Raw genomic sequence first — 16,589 nt, forward strand, 5'->3', positions numbered from 1 at the left:
CAGAAAATAGATAGTTTTAGTCTTCATTTTCTCTCCTACATTTATAAGAGACAATCAGACAGATGATCACGAGTCTCTTGCCTTCTAGAGCATCAGCAGCTTCATCTTGCTTCATCTCTCTCAGGTAATGTAGTGTGAGATCAAGAGCTGCTGATTTGATACTGGATCTGTTCTCATTAAAGTCCTTCACAAAGTGTTGTGTGTTCTCATGTTGTAATATTTTCTTTAACTTCTCCAGTTCATTCTTCAGAAATGTGATTATTTTGCTCTCAAGATCCTACAAACAAAAGTAAGAGAAAAGACAGAATAACACAATGTAAGCCAAATTGTACATCTACATTTTGGTCAACACTATTTATTCAATAATTATAATAAATGTACATAAAAAATCCAGTTAAAAGAATAACATGCTGACCAAGTTGAGCTAAAATGTGTTTAAAAGGAAAAAAAGGAGATGGAAGAAAAATTTAATTTAATTTCGTTGTTCAATAAAATATTTGTTTATTAGAAATATTAAATATTCATAAAAATGTGTTTTCCTACCTGGAAGATCCCAAGAATATTGTCTTTGAAATTCTCGTGGTTCCTGTGAGTCTGAAGGTCTGAGTCTAATGTCTCATATTGAAGCCTGTAATCAAATTAGTAAAATAAAATACTAACTGATATTTTACAGAAAGAGAAATAAGCATTAGCTGTGAATACTCTGACAAATATTTGATCTAAACATGTTTCATGACTGGTATTCACTGATACAACTTTTAAACACAGTCAACGTGTGACAAAAAATGAGTAACACAAAATACCTTTCATTAGATGATGGTGTTTTCTCACTGAAGTATGGTCCTTCTCCATCTTTAGACCGATCACTCTTCAGAGACACAGAGCTGGACATATGTGAGCCTGATCTTACACTGATGACACAAAGAACAGAGAGAGAGAGAAAACACTTTAGTAAAGGAGGATCAACTGTGTCTGAAACACATCTGTGTTTTTATCTAATCCTCCACAGAAACACACACACTCACACAATTTACAGTTTTATAGTTAACCATAATTTTATTTACTGTCTCACATTAGTTTAACAATTTCTTTGAGAGATTAAACATGTTAAAAAATACTGTAATTTAAGAGAACATCAAGTGTTTGTTTATTGACAGAAATAGAGAACAGAAATGTCTGTGCGACAGTTTTGTTGGCATACTTGAATTAAATTAAGTGTATAGTCGTTTTCTAATGTCTATCAATAATGTTATGATCTAAATACTAAAGTCATTTATTTGGATTAATTCAGCATCTAGAAGGTTATCAACAAATTATTAACTGTGATATTTTCTATAGTGCAAACAGGGCTTTATAGACAATGTCAGTGTTAATTTAAGAAGTTCAAAATTGAAGTTGTGCAAATCATTTGTAGATATAGAACAATGCTTAAAGTTGTGTTATTGACAGGGAAACACAAAGTCCAGTGGAGTTTAAACTGAGAGTGTGAAAACAGACGCAGTCTCACCTGTGTTTCTCTGAGAGACTCATCTGAGAGAGAGAGTCCTTTCCTCTTTCCTCTGACATACTGCAGCTAAACTGACCCTGAAAACTGATCAGCACTGCTTTCTGAAAACACTCAATCCTTCAGCATCACCTGCAAATCACAACATTTACACACATCAACAACATCTTATTGAAGACAATAATGAAGAATAAAGAGTTATCATCGACAACAGCAACAGCAAAAACAATGTATCAAATAAAGTGAGTTACAAACAAATATATTGCTGTGTAAAATAACCGAATGGTCTTAATCATCTCTGGTTGTTTAATACCCAATCTTTATTAATTGTTGAATCGTTTCCCATTCAGTCATTACTTCAAGTTCACAATAACTGATTAAGTAAAAGTAACCAGAATTATAATACACATACTGTAATACTATTAATCATAATTGCTATGAACTGAAATATTCAGTTTAATAACAGCAGATTTGTTGTTGATTGGCGTTAGGCTTCATCTGTCCGTCTACTGTAAATGTCTGCTTCAAAAATACTTTCGATTTCACATCACAAAAACAACAGCCTAACACGGAAGAGGAAATGGTCGAAAACTTTTTAGAAACATATTCGTGTTGAATAAACCTTTCTCAATAAAACATTTTGTGTTTTCACTTTAAAAGATTGTAATTTCTGGCAGATTCTTCTTCTGTTCGGAGTAGCAGAAGAACAGCCTTCTGTAACTTCACATTTACATCTCGCTAATACAATATGCAGTTCCTAATAATAAAAAAAATGACTGTATTTGTCATGTACTCTATATGGAGAATGTATTAAACTTACTTGCAGTCTTGTCCACTAAGAAGAGAATTTATCAGTATTGTAAACTCAGTAACGCTTGTTGTCAGTCCGCGCGCGTCATTCTCAGAATCTCTCGCTGGTCTCGATGGATTGTGGATTAAACACATAAATGGCCGCGAGTGTTATTAGATTTGGTAGGCATTGTGCTAAATTGACATCTGTAGAAATGTTTCCTGGATCAAAGATCAGATCAAATCCAGTGAGCGACAGGTTTAGGTGTGGACAGGTGTGTGTTACTTTCGTTTTGCTTCTCTTCGTGTGTTTTACAGGAGGGTTTGGAACAGCTGAACAGTGTCACACCGACACTTACTGCACTGGAGCGGGATATTATACCACATATATCTCTAAATCCTGTTTAAAGGGGTCATATAATGCCATTTTTGTACAAGCTAATATGATTCTTTAGGGTCTAAATTAAAAGTTTGTAATATACTTTAATTAAAAATTCTCATTAGTTTTTTTTTTTTTCTAAGATGGCGGCGCGCATAGTCGCAGCGGCTCAGTGCTCCCTAAAACAATGCTGCATGTGGTTGCTGTTTGTATTATTCTTTGTTTTTAAGACCAGCTGGGGTAAACCATATATCTTTTACAAAGAAGAGGAATTATTGTATATCGGGAGAACAGGCGAAGTACCTATAACGAGTGCCTTCCAACACTCGCACAGCATTCCACCGGGAATAGCCAGAGCACCGGCGTCTCCATGGATCGCTTCACCGAGCGACAAGCGCCGGAGACGGAGGAGGGAACGTAAACAAAAGCGGGGCTGCAGATCAGGCGTCCTGGCTAGGCTAAAGAGGGCTCCAAACAGACCACCACTGCCTAGTCTTTTCGTCGCGAATGCCCGATCCCTTGGGAATAAGATGGACGAACTACATCTAGATATAGCAAGCCGGTCAACCATACGAGATAGCTCCGTGATAATTATCACTGAAAGCTGGCTACACCCGGGGATCCCAGACGCAGCAGTTGAGCTAGCGGGTCGCTCATTACATCGAAGCGACAGAACGGAGGACTCTGGTAAGAGCCGTGGAGGTGGACTTTGCATTTATGTGAACGAGGACTGGTGTACAAATTCTACTGTTATCAATAAGCATTGCTCACCTGACCTGGAGCTGCTTGTAGTTAAGTGCAGACCTTTCTATTTGCCACGTGAATTCACTGTTGCTCTGGTAACAGCGGTCTACATTCCACCAGACGCCAACGCTAATTTAGCACTGGGCCATGTACTAGCAGCTATAGACAAACAGCAAAACAATTACCCTGAGGGCATTTTTATTGTGGCTGGTGATTTTAATCATGTTAATCTTAAAACTGTGCTACCCACACTCAAAAAAATGATATGTTGGCTTTACTTAACTTTTTTATGTAAACAGGTTCCACCGGTTCCACATAACTATGTTTCATTTAACAAACATAATATGTTCATGTAACTTCAACATCATGGAATTTGGTCATTTTAAGCGACCCAATTAAACTCTGAGCTAAAGAGTTAATTAAGTGAATAATTGAGTGATGATTGAGCATTATTGAAGACACCTGATGATAACAAGAAGAATCTCTGAAGGAGAAAACCGGAACGTTTAAGTCACCATTATGGAGATAAGTGTGTGTACATGAGTTATAACAGCCGGATGAACAATAATCAAAGGTCATCTGATGGTGTTGGTTGTGTTTTAACATAATCATTATTTCACAATCATTTGACCTGAGTCACTGAACTTATATTAAACCGAATTTCCGAGTTAAGTTAACCTTTCGAATAATAGCAGCATTGTCATTGTAGAGCATACTATTTTTAGACTTTTCAATGAAATTCAAATGATCAAATCAATAAATAAAAAAGAAACTTCCTAAAAAATAATCTGAGTAGGCACACACAGACATCAAGGATCAGCCTGTGAATCTCAACAATGGTGACAATTATAAAGCATGTTGCAGTGCATTCTGGGTGCCACCAATCAAAACTCATGCATGGCTCCCATCATGCATTGCTGCATGAATAAATAATGAGATTATGATCTGTTTGTCACCATTGCTGAGATTCATATGCTGATTCTTGATGTCTGTGTATGCCTACTCAACATATCTATTAAGAAGTGTATTTTTTATTTCTTGATTTGATCATTTGAATTTCATTGAAAAGGCTAAAAATAGTATGCTCTACAACGACAGTAAGGTAAACTTAACTCAGAAATTCGGTTTAATATAAGTTCAGTGACTCAGGTCAAATGATTGTGAAATAATGATTATGTTAAATCACAACCAACACCATCAGAACTCCTTAGTTCATTGTTCATCTGGCTGTTATAACTCATGTACAGTAACAAAACAAAATCCAAAGTTAATAAGTTAATGGTCAAGAGCCCAACTAAAACACACACTTATCTCCATAATGGTGACTTAAACATTCCGGTTTTCTCCTTCAGAGATTCTGCTTGTTAACATCAGGTGTCTTCAATAATGCTCAATCATCACTCAGTTATTCACTTAATTAACTCATTAGCTCAGAGTTTAATTGGGTCGCTTAAAATGACAAAATTCCATGATGTTGAAGTTACATGAACATATTATGTTTGTTTAACGAAACATAGTTATGTGGAACCGGTGGAACCTGTTTACATAAAAAAGTTAAGTAAAGCCAGCATATCATTTTTTTGAGTGCAGCTTTGATCAGCATGTCAAGTGCGCAACACGAGGGAATAACATACTGGACTGTGTATACTCTAATATTAAAAAGGGATACAGAGCCTTCCCCCTTGCACAACTGGGCCAGTCTGATCACCTATCACTATCCCTGATTCCAGCGTATCGCCCTGTTATTAAAAAGAAGAAACCTACTGTCAGAACTATTAAGAGGTGGCCTGAGGATGCATCTCTACAGCTACAAGACTGCTTTGAACGAACAAACTGGACCTTGTTTTTTAATCAGGATGTGAATGAATATGCCTTTACTGTTCTCTGTTACATTAGAACCTGTGTTGAAAACATTACTATCAACACACGCATCAGAATTCACCCTAACAAGAAACCTTGGATGACTGCGGAGGTATATGCCCTCCTGAGGGAGCGCAATATAGCTTTTAAATCTGGGGATAGAGTATTATATAGCACAGCCAGGCACAACTTGAAAAATGGCATCAAGCAGGCAAAAGCTGTGTACAAGGAAAAGGTTGAGGGCTACTTCACCAACAAAGACCCAACACGGGTGTGGCAAGGAACACAACAAATCACCAATTACAAGAACAGCCGTGAACCACCTACAAACATCAATGCCTCCTTGGTAGAGGAGCTCAACCGTTTCTACGCCCGCTTTGAAACACCTGGACCAGATAACGGAGCCGCTCCTCCCCTTGCTGATACAGACCTCACACTTATGGTAACACCAGAGGAAGTGAGACGCACCTTTAGGTCTGTGAACACTAGGAAGGCAGAGGGACCTGACGCGATTCCAGGAAGTGTGTTCAGAGAATTTGCCCATCAACTTGCAGATGTCTTTACAGACATCTTTAATATGTCTATGGCCATAGCAACTGTACCGACCTGCTTCAAAACAACAACCATCATTCCAGTGCCCAAGCAAAGCCATATCAGCACTTTGAACGACTACAGACCTGTGGCGCTCACCCCCATTGTTGCCAAGTGTTTTGAGAGGCTGGTGATGAAGCATGTTAAATCTGCCCTCCCCCTCAACCTGGACCAGCATCAGTATGCCTATAGGGAAAACAGGTCCACTGAGGATGCTATCGTTACAGCCCTCCATAAAGCGCTGACTCATCTTGACAAGGGAAAAACATATGTGAGACTTCTCTTCATAGACCATAGCTCGGCGTTTAACACCATCATTCCTAACCAGCTGGTCACCAAACTCCTTGACTTGGGCCTCAGCAGCAACCTGTGTATGTGGATCAAGGATTTCCTGACAGATCGCCCACAGACAGTGAGAATGGGCCCACACCAATCCTCGAGCCTGTCCCTCAGCACTGGAGCACCTCAAGGCTGCGTGTTGAGCTTGTTGCTCTATTCCATCTACACGTATGACTGCATCCCCACCCACCCCTCGAATACAATGATAAAATTCGCAGATGACACAACTGTGGTGGGAGAAATCTCGAACAGCGACGAGAACGCCTACAGAGATGAAGTTGATAGACTGACAGGATGGTGTAAAGACAACAATCTGACCCTGAATGTCAAGAAAACAAAGGAGATTATAGTTGACTTCAGAAGGTGTAAGAAGGAGCCTCAACCCCTCATCATGAATGGCGAGGAAGTGGAAAAGGTCTCCTGTTTTAAATTCTTGGGGATCATGATCTCAGAGGACCTAAAATGGGAGATAAATACAAACTCCATGGTCAAAAAGGCGCAACAGCGGCTGTACTTTTTACGAATACTCAAAAGGAGCAACCTGTCTGCTGAGCTGCTCAAGACCTTCTATCAATGTTCCATCGAGAGTGTTCTAACATACTGTATGACTGCATGGTATGCCAACTGCACAGAGAAGGACAGGAAATCCCTCAACCGAATTATAAGATCTGCAGAAAAAATCATTGGACTTCCACTGCATCCACTGGACGACATCTTTAAAATCCGCTGCCTACGCAGAGCGCATAATATTCTGCAGGATGAGACACACCCCTCAAACCATCTCTTCTCCCTGCTTCCATCTGGCAGGCGGTATCGGGCTCTTGGAGCACGCACCTCCAGGTTGAAGAACAGTTTTATCCTCAGGGCCATTACAGAACTGAACAATCATGCTCCTCCACCCCCCAGTCGCACAGCTGCACTTTCTAGATAGGGACTTTATGCAATGGGACTTCGGTTTTTTAATATATTTTCTTATTTTATTTTATTGTATGAGTGTGTTTATGAAAGTGAGTGTTGTTTTAGAGGTTGCACAAGCAAATTTCGTTGTATGGTTCTACTGTACAATGACAATTAAAGATTCTATTCTATTCTAGTATTGTAAGAAAACACTTATTTTACCTGGTCAAAAACAGCTCTGTTTTCAGCACGCCGTTTCAGTGCATATGACTTTAAATGATAATGAGCTTTGCTCACCCCGCCTCTCTGTTCTGCGCATACACCGTTTGTAACACAATAACACAATACCATAACGCGTTGTTCATTATAAACGTGGGATTATGAATTATATTGAGAACGTTGTACATAGAAAACATGCTGTAATGTACCCTGAGTGTAAACCGACGCATTCATCGTGAAGCGTGCAGCTGGCGATTTGCAAAGATTAATATAAATATTAATATAAAGATTAATAAAACGTTACACTCACTTTAGTTCTTCTGAAGGTTCAGCAGGAACACGAATAGGTTCCGATCCTTTATTCAGGTGCAGCTTCTCAGCAAAACCAGCTTTACACTGATCCTCGTTTATAAAGCAGTCCACTGAGAAATGATTCGCGCAAACATGAGAGCATTGACGTTGCTCGTGGGGAATATTCCCTTCGAAAACAAACTCAGCCACTGCGTCTTCAGCGGTTCAGATTTAGGAACATTAAAATGACTGCTGTGTTCGTTATTACACCCAAGAACAGAACACCACAATTGCTTAGACGGCATTCTGCTCATAGACAGTGCTCCAGCATATCAACAATGACCGCGCCGGTCCGCGCGGACTATGATTGACAGGACGAGCGAGGGCGGGTCTGTGTTGAATCACTGCTGTCAGTCAACAATCGCGGGAGGGGCGTCCGTTTTATTGACGTCACAAAAACGAACGGCTCAATTTGAGGCAGGGGAAAACATATGGAGATTAAAACAAAAACAGTGGATGGATTTTTATCATTATATGATGGTTGTGTACAGGCACTGCCAACACACATTTCAGTACAATCAACTTGTAAAAGTGCATGTACCATTATATGACCCCTTTAAAACCTCTTAAATAGACATTTCAACAGTGCATCTGCTATATTCCCTGTTTCTGGACTATTATCTAAGATGCTGGATATTGTAAATGACTGACATCCTGAGGTTTGCATTTATTATACATTCAATCCTTTAGTTTTGTATTAGGACACAAATGATTCATGATTCAAAAATAGAGCTGAGTGATATGGCCAAAAATATCATCATAATTTGTTTGTTCACAATTAAACTCCACATAGTAAGCTACCTTTTAATTTAGGGCCCACATTTATTTATTTTTCCGTAAAGTGTGTTTTTTATGTTCAATATCAGACTCTGTTATGCTGAATGTTTTGCAGTGATATTGAAGCTTCACAAAGCAGTAACTTGCGTAAATGATGCACTAAACAGCTGCTCTTAAAGGTGCCCTATATAAAAATTGAGGTAAAATTATCCAAAAAATAAGCTACACGCATCAAAAGAATGAGAAGAAATAAGTGCAATGATGTCATTAAAAAATTGACAAGTTATAGTGCTGCCGAGATATAACCCTAAATTAGCATGCTAAATTACTAGCGCCGGCCCGACTGGTGTCGTAATACCAGTTTCGGCCATGGGAGGCGGTATGCGGGCAACATACATAACCACCAGCCAAACTGCAGTACACGAATAACTCGCACGGCTTGTGGGCGTACTTAAACCTGATGTCAATCGCGTCTATATGAGACCGGCCTTTATAATTTAGTGTTGAGATGTTGTTCATTGAGTCTCTAATCTCTAAAAATCTCCAAATGAACTGCGGTCTTACTATCGTGTCAATTGATTTGATTAGTATGCGCGAGGGAGAGAGAGAGCTCGTGTTGTTTGAAGACGTGAGAGTGCGCGCGCGCGGCCGGGGCGCGCTCTCTCTCTCTCTCTCTCTCTCTCTCTCTCTCTCTCTCTCTGCTCGTTATAAGCCCTGTCAAGCGCAGGCAGCAGTCATTATATTCTACATCACTCACCGATCAAAATAGGCTTTGGCGGGACAAAGCGGACGATTTGACGGTTTTAGAAGATTAACAACCCGAAACTAAAAAACAGACTAGAGTAGGCCAACTTTCTGGAGGTATACTGCCCCCCAGTGGCGGGCCGTGCATTTCACACCTAGGCCTTCTGTCCTACCTCAATTAATAACTTTTAATAGTGTAGCAGCGCAAACTAAAGACTCTCTATTTTTGTTGTTTTTATTTTGCACCGGCAGTTATTGGGTTAATGCGGTGAGTTTGGAAAAGGCCGGTAGAGAGAAACGAGCGCTTGAGTTCGGCTGGTGCATTTGTGTACAGTTGTAATTGCGTTCCGATTATAAGTTCAGAAACGGAGCCTCCCTAAACTTGTCGTTCAAGGGTTACAATAGTCCCTTTTCAGACGTTTCAATAGTATGGATGTTTGAAAAAAATTAAGTTTCGATCATAAATTTAAAAGAAAAATTAAGAAGAAAATCATATTCACCACGGGAAAAAAGCATTATACTCACCAAAACTACTGATTATTTTTTACACAAAATCCATCCTTATTTCTTTCCTCAAGAAGACTTAAATTACTCTGTTGTACAGGTTATCTGTGCGTTTCAGTTCCAACAATAACTAACAGTTAGTCTAATGCTGAAAGTCGAGTCCCTTCATATTTCTAGCGTTTTAATTCGCTTTAGAGAGTGTCTGCTCGACAGGAGCAGTGGACACAGTCACCGCATAACCTGACGATGTGTACCGCTGTCCCATGCTCTCACACAGAGTTTTGAACGAAAGCAATGAGATCAGCGGGACTTTTGCCTTCAAAATCATTCGTGGCATAACTTACATTAGTCAGTGTTTACCCGGACAGATCGAATAGAGTTCCGTGACTCTGTGTTAAGCTCAGGCTGAATAAGGGATTTTTTCCGGTAGGTTTGTGGGTTGAAAAACTATTTAATCTTCAGGAATATATTTTAGTTTGCAGTTCGCTACAGAATAGATGCGGATAGCCTACTGACTACCAGTAATAGTACGCGCTCTGAGCATCCAATCAAAGAACGTGAAAATGCTGACGTTATTGTATGCCTGCTAGATGGCCCCGCTGCACTCAAATCGAAATCTGATTGGCTGATTAAATCTGACTGCTTATCTGATTGGTTAAAGCAACGGTTTCATTGCCATTCATTGTAAGCTACAGGCGCCCGCACTGTCGATTCTGAAGGCCTGAAGGCAGATTTCTTTGACCCTGGCAACGCATGATGGCTGAAATATGATTGGATAAAAGCGCTAAAATAAACATACACTACTGGAAGCAGCGCAACCAAGAGAAAAGCTATGAAATTAAGAGAATGAACTATTGGGAATAATTTAATTCTCATTCATGGAAAAAATATATTAAAGTGCAAGTCAGTGATTCTGATAGTGTTTAGGCCAGCAGAGAAGGCTCTTTCATGCAAGAAAATGAGATATATGAAAAATTTCAGTCAGGATTCAGACCGCATCATAGCACAGAAACTGCGTTAGTTAAAATTACAAATGATTTACTTTTAGCTTCTGACCAAGGCTGTATCTCAATACTAGTTCTACTCGATCTTAGTGCTGCGTTTGACACTATCGATCATAAAATACTCTTGGATCGACTACAAAACTACACTGGTGTTCAGGGACAGGCATTAAGCTGGTTCAGATCGTATTTATCAGACCGTTACCATTTTGTTTGTTTAAATGGGGAAAAATCGAAGATAACGTCAGTAGACTATGGAGTGCCGCAAGGATCGGTGTTAGGCCCTCTGCTATTCTCAATATATATGCTGCCACTTGGTAATATTATAAGAAAACATGGAATTAATTTCCACTGTTATGCTGATGACACTCAATTATATATTTCATCACGGCCAGATGAAAACACTAACTCATCAAAATTGACAGAGTGTCTTAAAGATATAAAATGCTGGATGACGCATAATTGGTTATGCGACAACACAGAAATCCTGTACGTCTTAAAATATGTTTATGATTCTTACTCAGATATTTACGAATGCACATTTCTGCCACAGAATCATGCTTTGCTAAATCTTAATTTTTTGACAGAAAACTTAATAATCATGAGATAAAAATCGAAGTAATTTATTACATACTACTAATAATTGACAAAAGTCGAGTTAATAAGAAAGTCAAAGATAAAAAGATGAACATAGCCTACTAAGTTATAATTATGCAATTATACAGTCAAAGTTACGGCACACCAAGTAAATTATGACATAAATCAAAATTATGGCATAAAACGTCATAATTATGAAATACTAATAATTGATACGAGTCAAAATGAAAAGATAGTATGTTCGTCTTTTTGTCTCATAATGATTACTTAGTATTTCACAATTTTGACTAAGTCATAATTATGAGATTACAATCTAAATTATGACATAAAGTCAAAATTATGACATAATAATTATCATGATATTACAATTTGGAATTATGAGAAAGTGAAAAATATGACATACCAATTCATAATTTTGACATACCAAATATTTTTACTACATACTTGCATCCTAAATGTAAATACATACTTTCAATGTCGTAATTTCATATTTGTGATTTAGAAAGCATGATGTATTCATTGTATTCTTATGTGGCGTAATGGGCTTCTGTCACAGTTCTGACATTCCCCTTGAGTGAACTGAGTTTCTCCTCGTCAGCTGGGGCGTCCTGTTCTCTCATCCTCGAGACTTCACTCCTGTCTGCACCACTGAACTCGGCAGAGCAGCTCAACTCAGTCCAGAGTTCAGCAGACGCAACGTCAAGCTGATCGCGCTCTCCGTCGACAGCCTGGAAGACCATCACGGCTGGAGCAAGGTTCGCTTCTTTCAGTCTGTAGTGTCTCTCTCTGGATGAAACTCTGCTGATGAGTCTCCATGGATGATTTCAGGACATCTTGGCTTACAATAACGCGGAGTCTGGAAGCGAGTTCCCTTTCCCAATCATAGCGGATGCTGGGAGGCATCTGGTGGAGACGCTGGGCATGCTGGACCCGGAGGAGAAGGATCAGACCGGGATGCCACTCAGCGCGCGATGCGCAAGTGCACTGCACACATGAATACAGCTTCAAGAACAGAGCAAATTACAGTAACACTTTAGTTTAGGGTCCAATTCTCACTATTAGCTAGTTGCTTATTATGTCTATTATTAGGATATTGGCTGTTTATTAAGCACATATTAATGCCTTATCCTGCATGACCATAATTCTTCTACCCAATACCCAAACTTAACACCTACCTTACTGACTATTAATAAGCAGCAATTAGAAGTTTATTGAGGCAAAAGTAAATAGTAAATAGTTAGGACCAACATAACATGCCTGAAAAGAGTGAAAACCTTGTTTTGTGTTTGTTATTTTTGCAGAAAAAAAAAAAAAAAAAACTGATTACTTATTTAATCAAAAAGTAGGTCACACTTTACATTTGCTGTCTTTAACTACTATGTACCCGCATACAAATATTTCGGTACATTGTACTTACTCTGTTCATGTTGTATTGTGAAACACTTGTGCTGCTGTTGAAATGGGATACGGGTAAAGTTAGGGACAGGTTGTCATATCCGCCCGACTAACCTTCCAAATACTCCCAAATTCTGATCACAGACACAATCAAGGACTCAATAAAACCTGCACTTCCAATCCGTCAGTGTCTGGTGTCCAAAAGCATACAGACTCTTGTAATGTCTCCATCGTTGTCTTCATCGAAAAGGACCTATAAAGCCATTATTATTATCTCTGTGAAGGCCTATTTATTTTTCATATTTATTATTATATATATAATTTATTCAGCCCATGAGATGCAGACTAACCGAGCCTCCTCCACACATGTCTCTGCTTTGCATGCTTGATGGTTTACTGTATAAGATAAGAGTTTAACATAACTGAGAAGGTTGGGATATTGGTTTGGACAGAGCCATCAACCCTTCACACTGCACTAATTGATTTCTGTGCATTTTTTCGTTCAGGTATTTGTGATTGGTCCAGATAAGAAGTTGAAGCTGTCCATTCTCTATCCTGCAACAACAGGACGTAACTTTGAGGAGATTTTGCGTGTGGTCGACTCTTTGCAGTTAACGGCACACAACCGTGTGGCCACACCTGTGGACTGGCGGGTGAGAAATGTCAAGCTTGGTGTGTTTGGAGTGTGTGTGTCTGTCATCAGTGTGTAATGAGCAGGGCCGTTTGAAGGAATTTGGGGGCCCCAAGCAAAATGGACATGGAGACATAAATAACTAACAATTTACCAATGATTGTTATTATAAAGTGTTACAGAAAACTTAAAGATATGTTAGCATTTCCATATTTTGATATTAGAAGGGAAGGGATGCTGCTTTCACTACCAAAGCTTAAAAACATCCCAAGCTAATGTTTGATGCACGGAATTTATTGTGTGGTTTTCCTAACCCCCATTGGTAAATAGATTATCACGGTGGAATAGTTATGCTATGCCACTTTCATCAAAACCTATTAGCTATAGCAATGTCATGTCATTAAATACGATAAACAGTGATTCTGGAACTCCTTAAACCGTTAAAAAACATATTACAGTATGTAACGTTAACCATATTCCGTCCGTTCGGAAAAAAATTTGCACTAGCTGTTCGTTACAAGCAGCATTTGCCGTCAGGCAGGTAGCTAACATAAACATATTTTTGCTAGCCTAATGTTACCTGCTGCAAATTACACCATTTGTACAAGACAAGTAGAGCTATTTTTATGCAGTGTAATTTATTACTTTACCACTATCTGGTATTTTTCTTAACCTTCTCTTCCTTTCTCTTCTTTCTTTTCTGGCTTCCTGAAGCATAATTCCGCTTCATGATAACTCCCAAAGAGGTTTGTATTTTGCCGGCAGCAGAGATCGCGTTGGCTGGCTGCTGTCAGCGACTACTGAGAGGGCCCCCTTGAGGGGGATTCCGATAACAGTGTCATTGCACTTTACTGCATTGACTATCAAAGGGGCGCTCACAGTTTGTCGTTGCATTTTATTCTTAAACAGTCGTTGTCTTGGGGCCCCAGTCCAGCTCGGGGCCCCAAGCAATTGCTTGGTTTGCCTGTCCTGTTCCGACGGGCCTGGTAATGAGTGCCGCTCATCTGCTGATGTTTGAAACCTGGAGACAGTGTTATGGTGCCGCCCAGCATCCCTGAGCAGGAGGCCGTGACGCTCTTCCCCGCTGGAGTTTACACCAGAGACCTGCCCTCCGGGAAGAAGTACCTGCGCTACACCCCACAACCAAACCCCCATCAGGAGTGAAGGTGCTGACGGCTGATGTGTGGGTTCAGTGATGCTGTGTGTGTGTGTGTGTGTGTGTGTGTGTGTGTGTGTGTGTGTGTCTGTGTGAGCAGCTGTTCGTAAAACACCAGAGCTGTTCTCAAAGCAAGAGGCAAAGTCCTCACATGTTCCAGACACAATTTACGGGTTTAATAAACATTACTGACACTTACAAAAAAAACAATTTCTAATTTGTATTTTTACATTTTAAATGTAATGTTTTATTTATTCAAACTATGCATTTCATCAACTAACATCAAATTATGTATTTCATTACTAACAAATTTCTACTTGAAATAGTTTTATATAGTTCAAGTATAGATTTTAAAACACATATCTCGCACTCACCAGTCGTCCTCTTCAGAGTGTGTGTGTGTGTGTAGTGTATCAGAGCCCAATGTTTGCACTCACCAGTCGTCCTCTTCACGTGTGTGTGTGTGTGTGTGTAGTGGATCAGAGCCCAATGCTCACACTCACAGTCGTCCTCTTCACAGGTGTGTGTGTGTGTGTGTGTGTGTGTGTGTGTGTGTGTGTGTGTGCATGTGTGTGTGTGTGTGCATGTGTGTGTGTATGTGTGTAGTGGATCAGTGCCCAATGCTCACACTCACCGGTAGTCCCGTGGCGCTCTGACCTCCTCATTGAGCCATAGTCCTGGCAGCATACACACACACATACACACACACACACACTCTGAGGTGCTCTGACGTGGACGTCCCACATCTGACAGCCGTACGGGACGTGAGCGGTTGCTCTTCACGGGGACGCTGGTGTCCCCTCACATCGGCCCAGAGGACCCCTACAACAACACCATCACATTACAATAACACTACTGACACTATATACAATAACACTACTGACACTATATACAACAACACTACTGACACTATATACAATAACACTACTGAGACTATATACAAAAACACTACTGACACTATATACAATAACACTACTGACACTATATACAATAACACTACTGAGAATATATACAATAACACTACTGAGACTATATACTATAACACTACTGACACTATATACAATAACACTACTGACACTATATACAATAACACTACTGACACTATATAGTCTGGCTTAGCCAGAGCTTCAGACTGACGGCAGAAGGCCTGGACTCTTTCGCAGCTTTTCTCGCCCAAGAGGACGTTTGATTGAGATGTAACACAACCGATCACAGTTCGGTTTGTTCTGCGTCATGTTTAAGGACGTGACAATATAATGTTGATGACAGACCGGCGTGCATCTAAAAAATTATTCATTTAAGGACCATGTGCAAGTTTACTGCAACAATGGAGCCGCGAACACATACTTTAATAAATACAGCGTTTAGTTGATCCTGGTAAGCGCTCATTGTCACAGTTGTAAACACAAGGGCTCTCTTCTTCCACAAGTGGTTTTAGCGTCACAGCATTTGTTTCCCGGCGTACCCATAAAGGACGCGACACACACGTCTCCCAGACATCCTGTAGAATTCAACCAATCAGATCGCGACTTCAAAACTCCTGAAGTGTTTCCAGAAATGTGTGCCGTATGTATAAGACGTTCAGGCAACGGTTCGTGGCTGAGACTAGACACAGAGGGGTGGTTTCCCGGACAGAGATTAAGCCTAGTCTTGGACTAAATTGGTCTTTTAAACCAGATTAACAGAAATCTGCTTTCTCTGTCATGGTTTTAAATAGTCCTAGACTTGGTTTAGTCCAGAGTTGAATAAACTGAGATTAGAGCTACTTCAGGACAAAAGTGATGCTTAAATTAAACCTACCAAGAGGCAGGTCTATCTTCAGATTAACATTGTGTTTCAAAGAAAACGCATGTATTACTTGGACTATGTCAGTAAAGATCAATACATACACATGTGTGTGTATAAATATAGTATGTATATATATACATATTAGCACATCGACATTCCATGCTGGGACCCTTCGAATCCTGCTCTGAGTGGATAGAGTAGGGCAAGTAGAACAAATCTTGCTCACAATATTTTTGTAAATGCAGTTTCTCGAGGGAATGCAAAACATTTGTGAGAGAACAAAAGCATTGATGAATAATTTGTTCTCCCATCTCATATTATTT

At 39.7% G+C, this 16,589-nt stretch overlaps 1 protein-coding gene across 1 annotated transcript; it reads left to right on the forward strand.

The window, feature by feature from the left end:
- The first annotated feature begins 11,167 nt into the window (after positions 1-11,167).
- Positions 11,168-14,672, forward strand: LOC130096074 (peroxiredoxin-6-like). Its single transcript, XM_056262718.1, has 5 exons — positions 11,168-11,188; positions 11,881-12,051; positions 12,125-12,271; positions 13,198-13,340; positions 14,339-14,672. Exons 1-5 carry the CDS (start codon positions 11,168-11,170, stop codon positions 14,484-14,486), a joined length of 630 nt encoding a protein of 209 aa, XP_056118693.1. The 3' UTR covers positions 14,487-14,672.
- Positions 14,673-16,589: the final 1,917 nt, after the last annotated feature.

This window comes from Rhinichthys klamathensis, unplaced genomic scaffold, assembly GCF_029890125.1.
Source record: "Rhinichthys klamathensis goyatoka isolate OS25496 unplaced genomic scaffold, OSU_Roscu_1.1 h1tg000011l_1, whole genome shotgun sequence".
Lineage (NCBI taxonomy): Eukaryota > Metazoa > Chordata > Actinopteri > Cypriniformes > Leuciscidae > Rhinichthys > Rhinichthys klamathensis.

What these genes read in the sequence shown, in the direction of transcription:
- LOC130096074 (XM_056262718.1), top strand. Translation starts at nt 11,168, where the DNA reads ATGCGACAACACAGAAATCCT. An exon ending in ACCATCACGGCTGGAGCAAG is followed by an intron (nt 12,052 to 12,124) that starts GTTCGCTTCTTT and finishes GGATGATTTCAG; the next exon opens with GACATCTTGGCTTACAATAA. An exon ending in GTGGCCACACCTGTGGACTG is followed by an intron (nt 13,341 to 14,338) that starts GCGGGTGAGAAA and finishes CTGCTGATGTTT; the next exon opens with GAAACCTGGAGACAGTGTTA.